Source organism: Podarcis filfolensis (assembly GCF_964270895.1).
Source record: "Podarcis filfolensis genome assembly, chromosome: 7".
Lineage (NCBI taxonomy): Eukaryota > Metazoa > Chordata > Lepidosauria > Squamata > Lacertidae > Podarcis > Podarcis filfolensis.
In genome coordinates this window covers 28,617,717-28,631,166 of record NC_139603.1, presented here as the reverse complement: position 1 = coordinate 28,631,166, position 13,450 = coordinate 28,617,717, and the positions used below count along the sequence as shown (strand labels likewise).

Sequence of the window (13,450 nt, the reverse complement as noted above, 5' to 3'; positions counted from 1 at the left end):
TTCCAGATTCTTCTTTTGGAACTGGATGTCGTGGCTTCACCTGTTCCGCGCATGGCATCGTAAGATGCCAGGTGAAGCACAGGTGGGCATGGCTCTGTCAAGTCTGCGTTCCAGGCCAAATGGAGAAGACTTCTAAGGAGAAACATGGCACCTATGTGACCTCATGTACGCAGAGTTCCTGCTGATGCCTTCTCCAGTCTATATGCTTCTCGTGCCCATCCTCCCACTTTAGACAAAGCCCTTGAAGTAGGCAGAAGAGAAAAAGCAGAGAGGTGGACCCCCAAATAAGTCTGTGAACCCCCAAAGAAGTACAAGCAGCCACCTATTTTCTCCCATGGAAAAGTAAACTCTACCAGCATCCATAATGCACCTTGATGCCACTGTGAGCCATAAAGTGAAGTAGATTGCTCGCAATTATTGTCGAGGAAACTGTGTTCCCTCCAGCTCAGAGTAAGGGCATTCTGGGAAGGACCACCTATATTTGTTGATCCAGCATTCAGATAAGAGACTGGTGTTTATTGGCCCAGAATTCAGGTGAGGGACTGGAAGAAAGCAAAGGAAGCTTTCAATTCATTTTGTGTACGTCCCCTCCTTGAATGCACGGAGGAGCCAACAGTCTCCTGCACTGTGGGGGGGGGGGGAGAGTAAATGAAACATCTCTGCTGAAATAATGAAAATATTCATTTCCTACCATTCTCCCTGCATGCATTTTCGAATTGCTAGGTGTCATTTTTTATTTGCAACAACAACTTTTGCATACTTTCAGCAACAGCCACCAATCAGATTTTTCATGTCCCCCTTTGTAAACGGTCCATGCACCCCGAGTGTCACAGAGAAAGAGTATCACAAAAAAGGACTGTTTTTTGCTCCACACTTGGGCCTAACTCAGCAAAGTGCTTTGGGCTTACGGCATGAGGCAGCTAACATGAGTGTGCATAGCCCAATTCATTCAGCTGGATGTACAGAAGTTGTCCAACTTGTATGGAAAGGTCAGAGCAAAGTGTGCGCAGGTGAGAATGCATGCCCAGATATGCACAGATGTGATACAGTTGCTCCACCCTGAGTGGAGTCTGTTTTGAGTTTGAGGTAAATGGGAATAAGGACTCCTCTCATTTTTTACGCTTTCACACAAAGGCTGATCGGTAGCTGGCCCTAATTATTATTATTTAGATTGTAAACTCTTAAATGGCTGCCTATGAGCCCTACCCAGACACACACCCTTCCTTGGATGTGGGTGGGGTGGGCAGGCAACTCTACACCACCCTAGGAAGAAACCTCAGAGCAGTATTACTCAGGTGGGGCCCCACAAGCAAAACTCTTGACTACTATTAAATTTTAGGAATGGTTAAAAACTTCTTTTAAGTGTTGCTTTTAGATAAGCTACGTACCTGTGTGTGTGTGTGTGTGTGTGTGTGAGAGAGAGAGAGAGAGAGAGAGAGAGAGAGAGCACGTGCATAACAAGAATTAGTTGCGACTTCTTATTGCTCATATTTAAATAATTAAGCAATTCTCCCATGTGAAAAAAGGAACTGTGCTTTCTATTTTCACCTCCCAACCAACCTGTCTGAACAAGCATAGGATTACAATGAAAGGCACGCTGGATAAAAGAAGTCAGATGCAAGGGGGGGGGGAGGGAATACTGTATGCCATGATTAAATCATTGAGGGACTTTGTACAGTCACTGATGCATCACTTGGAGATAATGCAGGCAACAGTAACTTCTGACATTAATTACACATGGTAGCCCTTAAAAAAATAATGCAGCCTATGAGGCGTAGGGGAAAAGGGAGTTGAGCTGTTATTATGTGCATTAATTTTTCTGTATATTGATGCAACGTATTACCACTGTGTTGAGGTGGGTAAATATATGAGATCAGAGGTACAGAACATTTCAGGAGATGCTCTGATTCTGAAATGAATAGAAATAGCTGGGGGAAACGCCATGGATCACTAAGGATAGGACTCCTCTCTCGTCAAGTACCATACAATGTACTCTGTCCCACTGCGAGGCTCTAAGGCAGGCACAGGCAAACTCAGCCCTCCAGATGTTTGGGACTACAGTTCCCATCAACCCTAGCTAACAGGACCAGTGGTCAGGGATGATGAGAATTGTAGTCCCAAACATCTGGAGGGCTGGAGTTTGCCTATACCTGCTCTAAGGTCTGCCAAGATTCTCCTCTAAAGTACCTGTCAGACACATCTGATTAAAAATTATCTTCTGATGATAAGAGCTATTCGATAGTGGAGCAGAACTAGGCGACCCTGAGGTCCCTTCCAATGCTATGATTCTATGCTATGGAAGAAGGCAAATCCCATTTCAATCAATCCCTATCTTTGCCACGTTTCCTACCCACACTCCACCGGTCTAAATCACCTGTGATACCTACTTCAAAACATCTGCTGGTGGAGATGTTCTGAAAGAGTCCCAGTTATCAATTGTTCACAGCGCCATGATCCATCACACACCTATTATCCTTTTTTAAATCCCAAAGCGACCTTAAACATACACAGCTGTGAACTTCACTGCCCCCACAAGATTGGATACTCCCCCACCGAAAAGTTTAAACCCCAGAATAAAAATTTGTTGGCATTTACAACTATGGTTGAATGCAACTTGCACAGAAATGAAAATCAAGTGTAAATCTACACCACTAGTAATTACTATTTTGAAAGAGTTCACACACCCATTCCCCATCAGCTGCAGAATGCTGCTATGATTGGGTTTCCATTGGTTTTGTTTCTTAAACTTTTAAAAGGTTAAATGGCACAAATAAGACAGATCCAATGTCTGTCCCTTTCAAAACTAACCCAGGAATGTGCCAAGCAGCCTGTTTGCTTGTTTTTTTTAATAGGTTGAAGGCTATTTGGATAATTACAAATTTTATACCTTTTATACATTGCATACCACTTCAAAAATAATGAAGCAATTAATAAATTGCTCAAATAAATAAATAAGGCAAACCTGTCTCTGCAATCGTAAAGAACTTTACCGTACTTCCTTTTTAAAATGCTAACAAGAGCCTGAGGTCACACAAAACACTGCCCATTCCTAGCTTTGGAGAATTGTAACAGCAAAACATTAATCTTCCCAGGGATTATCCAGTGACATTATCCCCCACTGTACGTTCCCTGCACTTTCCTAGCACAGTCACTCTCCAGCATTAATTCCCCTTGCTTTGTTCTCCTTAACCATGGTTCAGCATTACATGCAAACCATCGCTAACTATAGTTCAAGTCTTTCAACCAATTCTTGAAATGAGAGTTAAAGTCAGCACGCAAGACCTTGATCAAGAAACAACCTTTTTAAGTGTTCACCACGGTTAGCAATAGTGCGTAGGTAATACTGAATGGTGATTAGAAGGAGGATTATACAAGCCCACAACCTACTTCTGATCCATTTGCCATGGTTAAGAGAGTAGCAGACTAAAAATCTGCACTGGGCCCGAAATAGGGATTTGAACACAGGACTTGTTGTGTTGCAGCCTTTCCACTATGACACATTGGCTTCACTCCTTTAGGACTATGTACCCCATATCATTTGACATAAAAGAGAATCATCACACAGTTAATGACACAATATTTAGGCATCAAGCATGCTGCCTCAGCACACCCAACTTTTGGGCAATGCTTCATGTGCAACTCTCCCAGAGTCTGTGGCAAAGAGGCCTCGCCCATTTTTCTAATGAAAGACTTATCCCTCTTGTAGTTCCTCGTGACTAAAGATTCACTGTGTTGCAGCACTATTTGCTTCTAGTGGGTTTATTTTATTATTATCATTTCTCTCTCCCTCTCTTGAGCTAACCCACCTGCAATAATTAGCTATGTACAATTGAAGAGTACTTGGCAAGCAGATTCTGCTCTCTGCTTTTTATCGTGTGATCATTTCATTAGTCACGGCATATACAGGACACTCCTAACGCACAACTTGGGATATCGTGATGGGGTGGCAGCCTTCCTTTATTAGCAAAGAAGAGACTTGGTGTATTTATTCACACAGGGCAGGGCTCTGGAAACGGAGACATAGGAAGATCCCAATTTCTTTTTCAAAAAATTAAGCTGCAATTCTGGTCTTTGCATGACTGTTCAGTCTGCTATTCCGACTTGCCTGTGCAAGTTACATCGGAAGGACATTTGCTACAGCAGATTTTGAAGCGGCTGTTATGATCGTAAGTATCAATGCAGGTACCATAGACTTGGAAACCTTACGCAGGCCAACTTTAAAGGAAACAGTTACCGGGGGTGTGTGTGTATTAAACAGTGGTAACATGGTGACTGAGAGTGCGAATTGTGAGGCAGGAAATCCCCAGGTAAATATTGCCACGAACTCTCTAGGTAACCTGCTGCAAGCTACTTAATAACCTTGACCTCGGTATATGTCACTGGTAGAATTTCTAAGATAACGCATGCAAATTATTCTATAAACCTCTGTACCTCCAAACAGCATGATGGAGAAAACCCCCTGGCTGAAGATGGCCATCCTGTTATAAAAGCACCAGATAAAGAGATCAAGAAGCTACATGCTGGAATTAGGCTTGAAAATAACCTTCTGCTGGTGGCAGTAGACAGATGTTTTCAAGCCTAAATGGGGGTCTGGGGTGGTGAGGAGGAGAAGCTGTGAGAGGGATGTAGTGGTTAAGAGTTTGGACTTGAGAGACCCAGGTTCAAATTTCCACGCAGCCAACAAAATCAATTGGTGACATTAGGCCAGTTACTATCTCTTAGCTTACCTTGCAGGGTTGTAGTTAAGAGAAAATAGGTGAGTACTCTGAACTACATGGGGCAGGGCAGGATTTATTTATTTTTAAAGTACTGTACTAAGTACAGAATCATAATATTTTCAGCAGACATGTTTTATCATCATAATTATTCAATGCTCTATCACAGTGGTACCCAAGGTTTTCCCCCAACGGAGGCCTGGAAATTGTTGATGGTCTTAGTGGACCTCTTAATTATTACAATGGTGTGTGTCACAAATGTAATGTGCTGTGCCAGATGCTGTGCATTTTTAAAAATTGTCTTTTTATTGCTCCTTGCATTTTATTGTATTGCAATTTGCGTTCCATAGAATTCTAATTTCAGCACCATTAAAATGCATGCAACGTTAAGAAACGGAAGATGTTGCAGAGCAGAGGGGGAAATACAATTAAAAAACAATACGGACATTGAAATGAGGACATGCCACAGACTTCCTCAATGATGCTTGTGACCCATCAATGATCCATGGACCACAATTTGAGAACCCACACTACTCTACCACATGGTGCACCATCATTTTTATCTCATTCAGCATCACTGTTGTGGATCCTGCATCAAACTGGCTAAAGTTCTGAGCAAAATAAATATGTGGACCGCCCCGCCCCCCGTCAACACACACCTGTACAAATAGCATAGTGCTGCGGATGTTCATCGAGTAAATACTTGCAAAGACTGTGTGTCGACAGGAGGCAACCACCACCCTGTAGTTACAGAAGCCAACACCACTAGAGCAGGCATAGGCAAACTCGGCCCTCCAGATGTTTTGGGACTACAACTCCCATCATCCCTAGCTAACAGGACCAGTGGTCAGGGATGGTGGGAGTTGTAGTCCCAAAACATCTGGAGGGCCGAGGTTGCCTATGCCTGCGCTAGAGGTATATAAAGACCTTTGGTTTATCTCAAACCTACTGGGAGTAGCTTTAACTACTGTGCTCTGCAGTGTACACAATTCAAAGGGATTGCTGGTTTAAAACAGTGCTAAGGGTGTTATATATAAAAAAAATTAACTGAATTGCAGAAACAGGCTGGCAATTGAGGGCAGCAGTGTAATTCCCTGTCAATTGAGGTTCCACAGAAACCACCCTCTTCCTCAGTTCCCAGGGTTACAGAAGCTGGGAACATTACAGAGACAGCTTGCTCAAGCCCTCAGGGCAGGGAGAGGCTGGCAATGCTACCTGAGCAAGGTACTAGTTAATAAAATGAACAAAGGGCGACAGAATAAGGCAGGACAGAGACTCCGCCCCAAAGGTAACTATGCTGAAACTCAGATGGAAGTATCGTCACTTTTGCATTTAAATTTCCATATTTCTCTCTCACTCACTCACACACAGAGAGCAGTATTTCTGTTTGAATGCAGTTCATAAAAAAATAATAAATGGGCTAAACGCCTGATCCTCAAGACTCATATCCGAGAAGTGTGCAAGGTTTCGGAAGTTTTTGCAGGCAAAAAGGGAGCAAAGAGAAATAAAGAAAACATGCACTGAATTCTGTGTTTAACAAGTGCTCCTCTGAAATGCTGCATGCTTTTCAGGAAAATCACTACTTGTTAGAAGGATAGGAGTTATTGTTTTTACAGCCTTCTATTGCCTCATGCACTTCCTCTGCTACCAGGTTTACTAATCTAATCTGAACTAATTTCAGCAAGGGATGAATTCATGGATAAGCTATGCTGTCACTAAAGACAAAAGCAAGGTTTCTAGTCCTGGGTCTATCTTGAAACATTCTTCTGAGGTTACATAGGATAGTAATTAAATTGCTGGCAGCTTTTGCTGGGCTGACAAGGGTGTAAATCTGCCATGTAATCAGACTCCAATTTGGGCCCAGATAAGGTTTAACCTGTGAAATACAAGAAAGCAAGACATTGCAAAACTTGCAATACTATGTGCAGTTCTAACTAGTAAATCACTGATTAACAAACAAGTGGGCAGATCCTTTTGAAACAATACAGAGCCAGCATTCCTTTATGAATTTAGGCACCAAATTATACTCACAAGTAACTCAACTTTCTGAAATAAAGTTCTGCAAGACGCTAAATTTTTGGAAACCAGCCCTAAACTTAGCCTCCAGTTCTGCAACAGAAAAAGTACAAAATTATATAAATAGTTTAGCATATCTACTTGTATAGCAATTTATTCAGGGATTCAAACTGGGGTCATAATGAACCAGGCACATCTATTGCATACCTTCAGTTAGGCTGCAATCCTAACCATGTGTATTCAGAAGCAAGTTCTATTGAATTCAACAGAGCTTATTCCACGGTATGTGGAGTTAGGACTGAAGTCTTATTTATCAACAGACTTGTATGGTGGCCCTGTTCAGACACACAAGCACAAAGGAGCTGATCTGCAACAGCAGCACACTGGAAAAAATGGCGGAACAGCTCAGAGCACCTTGAGTTGTTCAGTCCTACACAAAAGGAAGAGTAATAATGAGATGAAGAACCGTGACTGCTAAAGTCAACCTATACTTATAGAGCCCTGAACTTTTCAACACCCATGTAAGCATCATGGTATTAATTCCAATGGAAAGGGAAAGTTCCTGGAATCCTGTGTATGGTTACCAGGTTTAATTCCTTCAGGGCTCCTGTGCACTTAACAGCTACATGACAGGTAAAAATCCAACAGGTGAAATTCATCAGCCTGGCAAAATATTTAACCTACTGCATTGCTGCCATTTTCCACATCCACAAGAGTGCCTGCCCATGATCACAGACTGTACTACATATGCTAAATACTATCTTGCCTCTGCATAGCTGTTGCTGAGCTAGCCTGGGGTGGTTGAATGTCCAGATATGTAGGAAATCCTATTCACATTTTCCAATGTGAAGAAGTGTATTCTTCAGATACAGGGATTCAAACTAGGGTCATAATGAACCAGGCACATCTATTGCATCTATCGTATCTGAAGAAGTGTGCATGCACACGAAAGCTCATACCAAGAACTAACTTAGTTGGTCTTTAAGGTGCTACTGGAAAGAAAAAAAAATTTTTGTTTTGACATTTTCCAAGGTCATTAAGGCTTAATTTTAGAAGGGGAGAACTGGGCCCAGAATGCTCCAGAATTGTACCACTAGAACTGGTGCACATAGCTTATGTACTTAATGTATGAACTGATTCCACTGAAAAACATTGCGTTTGTGGTGATGTAACATATGAAAACTCTACCCATGTGTTCATTTGTGAGATTTCATTCACACGGGCAAATCTCCCACTAGATGCTGCTGTTATCAAGAGAAAGGCATGATTGCATGAAGCATTCTTCAATAGACTGGGAACTTAACCCCATTTATCCTCACTCAGTACTTTTAACTCACTCAGTGAGTACTTTTAAGGCAGATCTCTTTCAACCTCCATTCCCCATCTGTAAAATGGGGATTAACCATTTTGGATGAGTTACAGATAGGTAGCCGTGTTGGTCTGCCATAGTCAAAACAAAACAAAATTTTTTCCTTCCAGTAGCACCTTAAAGACCAACTAAGTTAGTTCTTGGTATGAGCTTTCGTGTGCATGAAGAAGTGTGCATGCACACGAAAGCTCATACCAAGAACTAACTTAGTTGGTCTTTAAGGTGCTACTGGAAGGAAAAAAAATTTTTTTGTTTTAATTTTGGATGAATTAGGTTATTTGTCCCAACCTGAAGAAGAGTTTAGGTTTCTAGCCTTAAGCAAATACATTCTGAGTGTACACCACTGAGACAAAACTTCTACTGGAGTTTTTACAAGACCAACAAATGCTCATTCGATTTGCTTCCACGCAAAAATACACAACTGCAACTGTTCTGATGTATGACGTGGTTCAAACTCGATATATTGCACATGAACAATGTATGTAAAATCTCCATTATGGTCTTTTCAGCATCAGGTGAATACTTTATTTTCCCAGGCTTTTCAATCTGAAATATAATTTTAGTCCTTTTCAAATCACTTGTACTGATGTTATCCTCTGCTGCTATAGTCTGTTTTGGATTTGTTGTCACTTTGCATTATTGTATGCTTATAAGCCATACAGAGAACTTTTTTTGTCATTGGGTGGTATATAAATATTGCACATGAATAGGTAAAATATATGTGAAGCTGCCCTGCTAAGCTGCCTACACCCAGTTTCTTGGGGGAATTGGGGGGGGGGAGAGAGAGACAGAAGCAATATATACAAAGCAGAAGAAATAAAGTGCCGAGGGTTATGAGGCAGGGTGGGGATGAGAATGGAATGATTCTTCAAACACAGAACACATTAGGGGGACTTGAAAACAAGCATGCTGTTTTACCAGCTGCCTCTGGATACACGCCCACACAGAAAGTGCAGCCCAAGTTCCGAAAAAGTAAACAGCTGCGTTGCAAGGTGGACTGTGAACTTGTATTTTTATCATTCATGCCGACAGATCAACTCGTCCTTGGTTTCCTATAGCAGCTTATCTACATTCCTCTGGGAATTTTTACATTCCTAGAACACCACACACCAATGTGGCACCATTACTGGAATAGCTTCCAGGTGTCATTTTTACTGCACATTCATGATGATTTGAGCTCATGGTGCTAATCAGAGCAGCCACATGCAATCTGGATTTGTACCAGCATAGCAAAGAGAGTCCTCCCCCCACCTTTTGTGGCATTTTAGCTCCTGCTGAGAGCATTGAAGTGGTAGCATTTGAGCTACCGATCCATGAGTAGTGCATGATGATTGTGTCAAGAGCAACAATTCAGTAGTAAAACACGGATCTGGAGGTGTCCATGGTGCAGAGGAAAAGTCCTTTCTGAGCTGTCTAACAAACTACAACCCAGCTATTAAAAAAAAAAATCTGCTGAAACTCATTAAGAAAAGCAGTTGGCCTTTGTTTAAAGAAAAGGAGAAAGAAATTTCTGTGAACTTGAACTGCAAAACACATTCCTCAGAAGTTGGTAACTTCTAATCTGCAAGTAAAATGTGTGGGACGGTATCAGACTCAGTAAAAAGGGCAATGCTCAGAAGAGCACTCCCATCACAGTTAGTCCATCTCTTCCACAGCTGAACCACACCATTGAAACCACATTATGAGCCACAGTTAAATGAAAACCAATCAAATGTAAATAATAAAGCAAGACAAAGGAATGTTTCACACGTCAATGTTTTCCTTCTACAGAATGCACTTCCACGTTAAGAAATAACACAACCTGCATGTATGTGCACCGTTGAGTCACAAATGTCTACAGCTTCCCACTACTGTACATGCATGTTCACTGAACTACACATGTGAAGGACTGCACAATTCACAAGACGCTGAGGCCAGTCACTGCTCCCTGATAAATCTGATACGCTTGTTTGGAAAACATTTGTGGCATACCTTTTGGGTGCACTTAAAAGCTTCATAGGAAATGTAATGTGTGAAGTTGCTCACAGGTGCATGTTATCTTGTAAACAGCAGTGCCTTCTGAACAGGAAAACAACACATTTTTCTTTCTGGGGTAATAAATCAAAAGTCTTTCTCATGGGAAAGCTAGCGACATTTAATTATCCTTCAGCAGTTGTATCACTTTAAAGAACTGGGTAAGGATGAAGACGTTCTCAGCCTCGATTTTTGGCAACTCCCACTCACAAAGGAAGTCTCTTTTACTGCAAAGAATCCTTATCTGGGAAAACTTAGCTGGAACTCATCCAGGAGGTTATCAGCCAAAGGCATGTAAGAGATAAGGACAAGAGCCGCCATGAAACTTTACATTTTCAATGGGGCTGAGATAACTGGTAGAAACCCCCCAGCATTCCTCCTCCCCACCCCCCACTTGCAAAAAGTTCTCATCAGCCCCTTCTCTCCCCACCCCCGCTGTAAAATCCAACAACAAACAACAACTGAGCCAGACTTCAAAACACAGAACCTGCAGAGAACCAGCAACAAAAAGTTCTCAACTTCGCCGCGCGCTCACTTTTTTTTTTAAAGAGGCCCCCGAGGAAATAGCTTTGCCAATACTCCAAATGCAACCACTATCTTCTCCACCAATAAATTAAGTGCAATGTGGAAAGTGGGGAGGGGCGGCATCAAATGAATGGATGGATTTATTATTCACATTCAGAGAGCTTTGATCACAATCAAGGGTGGGAACCATTCCATAAACCGCTTCGGATTAGCAACAGCGAGCTACAAATGCGCGCCTTAACGCGTGCGTCTGTTTCCAACTGGAAAATACGAAAATCAGGATGGTAGAGCTCTAGACTGGTTGGACTTACGTGTAGCCTTCCGAGCTCATGTCCCCGTAGTTTTTCTGGATGTAATACATCTTGTGAGTGTGGGTATGGCTGCTTCCCCCTCCTCCTCCTCCTCCTCCTCCTCCGCCGCCGCCGCTCAGCATCGCATGGTTGTTAATATCATAGCGCATATCCGGCCCGGAGTCGGTTCTGACCATCCTCCCCACCGTGTTGATCCTGGGGTGGGATCCGTTGATGCTCATCTTGGCGGCTGGGCTGGCTCAGACTTGGGTGCCTCAGAATCAGAAAAGGAAACCCACACAGATCAGAACAAAAGCATGAACTTCTCTGGCGGGCGAAAGGCTGCTCCCCTCTGGCTCGCTCTCTCGTGCGCTTTCTTCCCCTCCCTCCAACGCCCGGCAGCAAGCGGCCTTCGCAAGGCGCAAGTCCTCAAGGAGTTAGCTCCCCAACCCCAAAAGCGACAGAGTCCCAAAAAAAAGAGAAAGAGAAAGCGTGCAAAGGTGGTGAGGCAAAATGGAGGTCAAAGGCCGGGGTTGGGCGTTAAAGAGGGGAAGGGGATCTGAAGGGGAAGGGAGGGGTCTACGAAGAGCAAAGTAGGAACTTTTAAAGTAAAACAGAAAGAAAGAGAGAGAGAGAGAAAGAGGCAGGTGTTGGTGGTGCTGAGCTACAGCGGCGGCGTCCAGGTGAGGAGGCAGCCGAAGGCGCGGCGCTGCTGGAGATGGTGGCGGCGGGCGGGGACTGGGGAAGAGGAGGAGACCGGCCAGTCCCCTCCCTGCTGGCACCGGAGAGGCCAAGCCGCACCTTGGGGGATGCTTCGCTCAACTTGCAAGCCTGGGCGTGGAGCCGCCGCCGCCCTCCGCCTCCCCCCCCCCCAGCCCTCGCCCGGCGACTGTGGGACACTCATAAGATCGCTGCGTGTCGGGCCGCCCTCCCTCCTGACATCTCTCTCTCCGCCTTTACCTGGGCCCAACCCAGAGGCGAGGGAGCCGACGCCCGCCTTGCTCAGGCGTCCTTAGCGCGCAGGAGGAAAGCAAAGCGCCGAGGCCCGGCTGGCCCCACCTTGGGCGGCGAGGAGCCTGGGGAAGGTGCGCGGAGGGGGCTGGGCTGCGCCCGGCAGCTCCGTGGGAGAAAACCTCCCTCTTTCCCGACCGGTCGGCGTAGGAAGCCAACTCCTAGGGGTCGAATGTTCGAGGGGACCGCCCCCCCCACAAAGTTTTTTTAATTATTATTTTATTTTTCGAATTTATACGTTTCACCGATTTTACAATCCTTTTGACATTTCAAAACTTGACTTCCTTTCCCCGCTTTCTGCGGTTCCTTAAATTTATTTTTCATATCTTCTGCATATCCAAATTAACTTTTGTTAATTTATTCATCTTTTTATGAAGCTGCAGGTTATTGCAATAATCCTGCCAATGTTTTTATCTGTTTACAATGTATCTGTAAATGTTCAATAAACCGCTTCCGTTCTTTTATATAAAAAGTTTGTTGTCTTGATTTCTTATTCTTCCAGCAAGTTTTGCCATTTCTGCGTATTCCATAGGTTTTTGTATCTGAACTTCCTTTGCTGGGACTTCTTCTTTCCATTTTGGGGCAAGTAAAATTCTTGCCACTGTAGTCACATACATGAATATATTTCTATACATTTTAGGTAGTTCTATCCCTATAATTCCCAAGAGAAAAGCTTCTGGGTTTTTTAAGAATGTTATTTTGAACATCTTTTCATTATATATCATCACAAAGTTGATGAGCATTGCCATTCAAATGATGTACATGTGCCACATCATGTGATCAGTTGTGCAGGTTACCTGGCCCCTACCCCAATACTTTATTTATTACATGTCTATCCAGTCCTTCCTTCCAAAGGAGGGGAATATGGACCTTGACCTTGACCAAATACCATTTACTGTTCCGGATCAGGCAGCTAAGGGTCTTGAACCAGCCCTGGTTATTCTAGATAAAATAATGCAGATTACCAGGTTGTGTCGGGGGTATATGCATGGAGTGTGTGGTTTGTTTTAAAATGGTATGCTTGACCAGGGATGCCCCACCCCGTTTAAAGGTAAAGGGACCTCTGACCATTAGGTTCAGTCGTGGCCAACTCTGGGGTTGCGGTGCTCATCTCGCTTTATTGGCTGAGGGAGCCAGCGTACAGCTTCCGGGTCATGTGGCCAGCAGGACTAAGCCGCTTCTGGCGAACCAGAGCAGCGCATGGAAATGCCGTTTACCTTCCCACCGGAGCAGTTCCTATTTATCTACTTGCACTTTGACATGCTTTTGAACTGCTAGGTTGGCAGGAGCAGGGACCGAGCACCGGGAACTCACCCCGTCGTGGGGATTCGAACCGCTGACCTTCTGATTGGCAAGTCCTAGGCTCTGTGGTTTAACCCACAGCGCCACCTGCGTCCCTCCCACCCCCTTTAGCACGTCCAAATTTATGCCTTAAAGTTTCCTTAATTTTTAATAGTAGCAAAAAGAAGTAAAATCACAGTGCAATCATTCGAAAAACAATTACTTCCTAT

At 43.7% G+C, this 13,450-nt stretch overlaps 1 protein-coding gene across 3 annotated transcripts in view; it reads right to left on the bottom strand.

Annotated features, from left to right (window-relative positions):
- Window positions 1-11,954, bottom strand: part of DSP (desmoplakin) — a 47,694-nt gene extending 35,740 nt beyond the window's left edge. For 2 of the 3 annotated variants that reach the window (XM_083623650.1, XM_083623651.1), the window contains exon 1: window positions 10,950-11,947. In XM_083623650.1, coding sequence (XP_083479776.1) covers window positions 10,950-11,170 — 221 coding nt within the window. In that variant the 5' untranslated portion in view covers window positions 11,171-11,947. Of the gene's footprint in view, window positions 1-10,949 lie in introns of all 3 variants that reach the window. The other variant, XM_083623649.1, reaches the window with a different exon arrangement.
- Between the last annotated feature and the right edge of the window lie 1,496 nt (window positions 11,955-13,450).